This window comes from Procambarus clarkii, chromosome 30 (assembly GCF_040958095.1).
Source record: "Procambarus clarkii isolate CNS0578487 chromosome 30, FALCON_Pclarkii_2.0, whole genome shotgun sequence".
NCBI classification, from domain to species: domain Eukaryota; kingdom Metazoa; phylum Arthropoda; class Malacostraca; order Decapoda; family Cambaridae; genus Procambarus; species Procambarus clarkii.
Genome location: NC_091179.1, coordinates 7,205,064 through 7,212,008, shown reverse-complemented (window position 1 = coordinate 7,212,008; position 6,945 = coordinate 7,205,064). Strand labels below are relative to the sequence as shown.

Here is a 6,945-nt window from a genome sequence, read left to right as displayed (position 1 = left end):
TCACCATATCACAACAGTATATTCGTTGTGCATTTATTTGCTAATTTCACCATGTTTCATCTCCAAGCTTTCCGTGCAGATCCAGCAGGTGAAATAGGGAACTTAAGTCGTGCCAAGAGGACCGAATTACAAACTCTTGCACATGAGTATCGACTAGATGTTCCCCATGGAGCCAACAAAAATGAACTGCATAACCTGTTACTGGATCATCTCTTAGAGGAAGGTAAGATTGACTCTGAAACTCACGAAACTTACTCTATTGCAGATAAACCTGATTTGGCAGCTATGAAACTCAAACTGGAAATTGCCAAGATCGAGCGAGAGCAGCAAAAAGAAGCCCTCGAACAACAAAAAGAAGCCCTACAGATAAAGGAACGTGAAATCGCCTTCAAGGAACGAGAAACTGCCTTGAGGAAAGAAGAACAAGAAAGAGAGATCGTCCTCAAGGATCGTGAAACTGCAATACTCCGTGAGCGTGAGCGAGTACAGCTTGAAGCAAAACATCGTCACCTGGAGATGCAACGCGAGCATGACAAACAGCAAGCTGCTCTGGCTATGGAATGTCGTCAACAAGAATTCGCGTTGGAAACTACACACCTCACTCAACGCCAGCAAGCTACCGCCAGTCTTTCTGTAAGTTTCAATATCTCCCATGCAAGTAAGTTAATGCCACCATTTGTAGAGACAGAAGTCGACGTATTTTTTACCACCTTTGAGACCCTTGCTAATCAACTTAGCTGGCCTGCCGACCAATGGGCTACCCTTCTCAGAGTACATCTCACAGGTAGAGCTGCAGTTACACTCAGTACTTTGGCGTCTGAGAATGACTATCAGACCCTGAAGCAAGCAGTGTTGGACGCCTACCTTCTCTCCACCGAAAGCTACCGAAGAAAATTCCGTGAGCACCTAAAAGCAAGTACCACCACCTTTCTAGAATTTGCTAATACCAAAAGGAGATATTTTATGAAATGGCTGGAAGCAGCACATGTCTCTACCTTTGCAGAACTCGTCAACCTCATGCTAGTTGAAGAATTCTTGAGGCGTGTGCCTCTTCCTGTCCGTTTATATTTAGCAGATAAAGGAGACCGACTACCTAAATTGTGCTAAGTCGGCTGACACTTACAGCCCCATCCACCGGCTGACACCAGAACCACCTTCCAGTAAGAAGTCTTGGTACAGCTACGAGAAAGTGAGTACTGATCAAGCTGGCTCGCAATTGTACTGTATGTATTGTAGACTCTATGGACATACCATAGATAAATGTGGTAAGTCTCAATACAAAGGTAATACTGAATCCACTAAACCCAAACAGACTCCTCCTAAGTCCGGTAAGCCTGTGATGAATGTTGGTGTTCATGTTAATGATCTTTCTCTCTTCAGTAAACACCTGTATCCTGGAAGTGTCTCTATCAACGGTTCAGATCCGGAGGGACGTTTCAAACTGAAGATCTTGAGGGACACAGCAGCTCTTCAATCAATCATTTTGAAATCAGCTGTGCCCAATATCGCCTACACCGGGAAAACCGTCTTCATCACTGACCTCACTGCTACCACTCCTTATCCACTCGCCAGAGTCCACCTGGATTGTCCCTTCGTGACCGGTGAAGTCCAAGTCGCCATCAGGGAAAAGCCTTTTCCCATGCCTGGAGTGCAACTTCTCCTGGGCAACGACTTGGCAGAAGACCTGCAACCGACCAACCTGATCGTCATGGACAAACCCCAGGTGTGTACCTCTGTAATGGATAATCCCATCTTTGAGTATGTTCCAGCAAAGGTTCAAGAGAGTGATGAAGTTTCTCCTCCGGTTTTAGTGACCACCCGTGCACAAGCTGCACGATCACAGCCAGCTGACTCTACTGCTACCGCTGTCCCTCAAGACCCTCAGAAACTACCCCCGAATCTGACCACGTTGGAGTTCCGTAAGTTACAGAGGGAAGATCTTACCTTGACACCATTATTCTTCCAGGCTGAGACTCAACCTGACAGTATTCCTGGGTTCTTTCTAGAGAACGAGTTGCTCTACCGCAGATACAGACCCAGTAAACTGAAGGAGGAGGACGATTGGGCCAACGTCGAACAACTAGTGATTCCTGCCAGCCTGCGGCCCACTATTCTACACTTGGCCCACGGAGCACTTTCGCACTACGGATTTAACAAGACATACCACGGAATCCGTCAAGACTACTACTGGCCAGGTATGGTTAATAGCGTCAAACAGTACGTCAAACAGTGTCATGCATGTCAGATGGCAGGTAAACCGAACATCTCTATCCCCAGAGCACCACTGACACCCATCCAGGTGCCTGCGGAACCTTTCCACAGACTTATTATAGACTGTGTTGGTCCTTTACCTCGGACCAGTTCTGGCAACGCCTATATACTAACCATCCTGTGTCCTACCACCAGATTCCCCATAGCAGTTCCAGTAAAGAGCATTACGGCTGCTACTGTGGTGAAACACTTATTGAAGATCTTCACCCAGTATGGATTTCCAAGGGAGGTTCAGAGCGACTGTGGCACCAACTTCACCAGTGATCTCTTCAAGAGGACACTGGAAGAGTTCAACATCACACAGGTATTGTCCAGCCCCTATCATCCTGCTTCACAGGGTTCTCTTGAGCGTAGTCATCAGACTATTAAAGCACTCCTGAAGAAGTTTTGCAATGACACCTCTAAGGATTTTGATAAACAACTAAATCTAATCATGTGTATATTTAGAAGTCTTCCCAATGAGTCTTTTGGAGTATCTCCTTATGAGATGCTCTACGGACGTAAGTGCCGTACTCCTCTCAAAGCTTTTAAGGACTCTCTACGTGATGCCACCTTCAGTGAGCACCAGAATGTGCCCCAGTTTCTTCAAAACCTACAGCACATTCTAGAGAGGGTGCATAACTTTGCTAAGGATAATCTATTGAAAGCACAGGGGAGGATGAAGACTCATTACGACCAGAACAACAAAGTAAGGAAATTTAAACCGGGAGACTTCGTGTTGACCTATTTCCCTATCCCAGGTTCTCCTTTGCAAAACAGGTTTTCAGGACCCTACCGCATCAAGGAGTGCAGAAACAACCACAACTACGTTCTAGAGACTCCAGATAGGCGGCGGAAGACCCAGTTGTGCCACGTCAACCTCCTGAAGCTATATAACGGTACTCCTCCCACTGTGTTAATAGCATATTCTTCCTTTAAAGGTCCATACATCCACAGTGGGACCTTCCCTGCTTCTCCTCCCGAAAGCACTGACTCTGAGTCAGCGCTTTCCAATTCGGAAATCCTAACTGATCTTCATAACTATTTTCAGGACAATAATAGTGCACCTCTCATCAAAATCTTCAAGGAACATCAGGAGTTGTTCCGAGATGATCCACAAGAGTGTAATGTAACTCAGCACGACATCCAACTGCTCCCTGACACCCGGCCGATTCGTCAACCCTTCTACCGAATCAGCCCTAGCAAGAAGGAAGTCATGCGTGCTGAAGTTCAGTACCTCCTGGATCATGGACTAGCCACACCTTGTGAGTTCCCCTGGGCCTCACCCTGTATCTTGGTGCCAAAACCCCAAGGTAAGGTTAGATTGTCCACCAACATCGGAAATTGAATAATGTGACTGTCAAGGATGCATACCCCTTACCTAGGATAGATGACATCCTTGATGCCATTGGTAATGCCCGGTACTTGTCCCAAGTGGACTTGCTCAAGGGGTATTACCAAGTGGGTTTAACAGAGCGAGCCAAAGAAATATCTGCCTTTATCACTCCCTTTGGACTTTTCAGGTATGAACGACTTCCCTTTGGACTATGTAATGCCCCGGCCACCTTTCAGAGAGCTGTCAACCGCGTCATCCAGGGCTTGGATAACACCTACGCCTATTTGGATGATATCGTTGTAGCATCCAACACCTGGAGCGAACATCTGCTCCAGCTGCAACGATTGTTCGCCAAGCTCATGACAGCCGGCCTCACCATCAACCTGGGTAAGTCCACCTTTGCCAAAGGTAAAGTGCATTATCTGGGTCATGTAATAGGGAGTGGCAGCCTAGCTCCGTTAAACATACACACTCAAGCCATCAAGCATTATCCACAGCCTACCACCAGGAAGCAGCTCCTGCGCTTCCTTGGTCTTGCCTCCTACTACCGTAGGTTTGTGAAGAATTTTAGTACGGTAGCAACACCATTAATCACTTTAACCAGTCCCAAGCAACGGTATAATTGGACCATTCAGCAAACCGATGCTTTCGAACAACTCAAATTCCTCCTCTGTTCTAGTCCTATTCTCGCCTCGCCAGATATCACCAAGCCTTTCATCCTTCATGTCGACGCCAGTGGTACCGGCATCGGTGGTGTCCTGATGCAGCAACGGGGCGAGGAGGTTCTACCTGTTAGCTACTACAGCTACAAGTTGAAACCCCACCAGAAGAACTACAGCACTATCGAGAAGGAGCTACTCTCCATCGTCCTGAATCTACAGCACTTTGCTCCATACCTACAAGGTGCTAGGTCTACCACCATCTACTCAGACCACAATCCTCTCCGCTTCTTACATCAAGCCCAATTCAATAATCAACGTCTTCTACGATGGGCTTTATATCTACAAGATTTCAACCTGGAGATCTTCTACATCAAGGGTTCTGACAACATCATAGCCAACGCCCTCTCCAGAGTCTATGAAGTAGAGGCAGCTCCACCTATCACTCTACCACATGAAGACGTAACTTCTTCCGGAACCGCAGGCTTCGGGGGAGAGTTGTGACGATAATCTCTTTCAAGAGAGATTGAGCCTGCTCTTCCCTATATCATTTACGTCATTCTACAAGTACAAGATACTATATTAAAGATACGTCCACCAGTATCACAAAACGTTTTGCCCAGGAAGCAAAGCGTACCTTGCACCACCAGACACACCGGCTCTCCACCCATCGTCAAGTTGACATCTCTCTCTGGTATACTAAGCCCTGGCTGTCGTGTACTAAGGGAGGTGGCAGCTCTAGCCAATATTCTCAGCACCTGATTTATTATTATTGTCTTGCACCTTATTTTGTTTTAGAGTAAAATTTCATATCTACTAATTATTCATGTTGTTTTGTTTGTTGACTTGTTTTGAATTTTACGTAAGCCAAGGGATTGTCTTTGTTCATATCTTGTTTTCTAAAGTAATTAAAATTTCATTGTTTATATTTTGTGTTTTGCGTGTCTTCCCATTACCTTACCACAGACAAACAGGAAAGCAGTCTCTTTTTTTTTCTGTAAGTGTGACAAGGTATTGCCACCTGCCATTGGAGGACTGCCGAACATTAACACTCCAACACTTTACCGTCACAGCTTATATTCGTGGCAGTCCAGTGAGGGGTCATACGGGACTGTAACATTGTTAAGCTGGGGTATTGGATGAAGGGAAAGAGTTGAGTGAAGAAGGAGGGTAGGAAAGATTCATTCAAGGCAAGATTCAGGGTTATTACACCAACACCCCCACATCCCAACATCCCCACATCTCAACAACCCCACATCCCAACATCCTCACATCCCAACATCCCCACATTCCAACATCCCAGCTTTTCCACATCCCAACATCCCAACACCCCCACATCCCAACATCCCTACATCCCCCATCCCAACATCCCTACATCCCAACATTCCCACATCCCAACTTCCCAACATCCCAATATCCCCACATCCCAACATCCCCACATCCCAACACCCCCACATCCCAACATCCTCACATCCCAACATTCCCACATTCCAACATCTCCACATCCCAACATTCGAACATCCCCTTATCCCAACATCTCCACATCCCAACATCCCCCATCCTCACATCCCAACATCAACACATCTCAACATCCCCACGTCCCCTTATCCCCGCACATCCCCACATCCCAACATCCCCATATCCCAACACCCCGACATACCAATATTCCCGCATCAGAATATCCCAACATCCCCACATCCCAACATCGCAACATCCCCACATCCCAACCTCCCAACATCGCAACATCCCCACAGCCCAACATCCCCACATTCCCACATCCCAACCTCCCAACATTCCAACATCCCCACATCCCAACATCGCAACATTCCAACATCCCAACATCCCAACATCCCCTCCTTTTCATACACAACCACTCAGGTACGTCTTTGTGATGTTCACTCTGCGCAAGTTTCGTTTACAAATATCTTAATTTAATGAACTGATGCTGACAGCTGACCTTACAAGGCTGGTAATGTTATACCGATTTACCAGTTGTTCACACAGCAATGTAGACTTTAAAGTAGCAATATCCGAAGCCAGACTTTAACAATTTGTCAAGACTGTATAGGCTTTTTCAACACCTTGCTCGACCTTGATGCAGGTGTTTGAGTGAACTGTGTCGAATTGCTCCAGAGAACTTTATATAAAAATGTCAAATTGACTTGTTATTAGGTTAATCTCTGAATGTTTTGGTTGTTTAAAATATTTGGTTCCTCAAAACGCACGTTCGAACTTTCAAACTCTCAAAACTCTTGAATGCTTGGAGCACATGTCTGAACGTTCAAAAATATTGCCTTTACGGTCAAAACATCCGGATGAACGTTCAAAACATCTGTATGAACGTTCAAAACATCCATATGAACGTTCAAAACATCCATATGAACTTTCAAAATATTCGTATGAACGTTGAAATCCTCTGTATAAATGTTCAAAACATCCGAATGAACGTTCAAAACATCCATATGAACGTTCAAAACACACTTTTTTGTTGATTCGAATTTAGCTACTTACAAAATTTAAATGGGCTATTGTGAGCCCGTAATTAAAATACGTTTGAAAGTTTAAATCTTACATTTGAACGTTCAAAGCACATGTTTGAACGTTTAAAGCTCACGTTCGAACATTCAAAGCACAAGGTTTGAATGTTTAGAGCACATGTTTGAACGTTTAAAGAACGCGTTTGAACGTTCAAAGCTCGAG

General features: G+C 45.4%; 1 protein-coding gene across 1 annotated transcript; it reads left to right on the top strand.

The window, feature by feature from the left end:
• The first annotated feature begins 285 nt into the window (after positions 1-285).
• LOC138369845 (uncharacterized) lies at positions 286-6,655 on the top strand. Its single transcript, XM_069333590.1, has 3 exons — positions 286-475; positions 5,549-6,123; positions 6,512-6,655. Exons 1-3 carry the CDS (start codon positions 286-288, stop codon positions 6,653-6,655), a joined length of 909 nt encoding a protein of 302 aa, XP_069189691.1.
• The last annotated feature ends 290 nt before the right edge of the window (positions 6,656-6,945 follow it).

Bases quoted from the DNA above. Each gene is read 5' to 3' on its own strand.
- LOC138369845 (XM_069333590.1), top strand. From the start codon at position 286: ATGAAACTCAAACTGGAAATTGCCAAGATCGAGCGAGAGCAGCAAAAA. The intron at 476-5,548 runs GTGAGCGAGTAC...CCAACATCCCAG, and splicing joins AACTGCAATACTCCGTGAGC to CTTTTCCACATCCCAACATC. The intron at 6,124-6,511 runs GTACGTCTTTGT...GAATGCTTGGAG, and splicing joins TTTCATACACAACCACTCAG to CACATGTCTGAACGTTCAAA.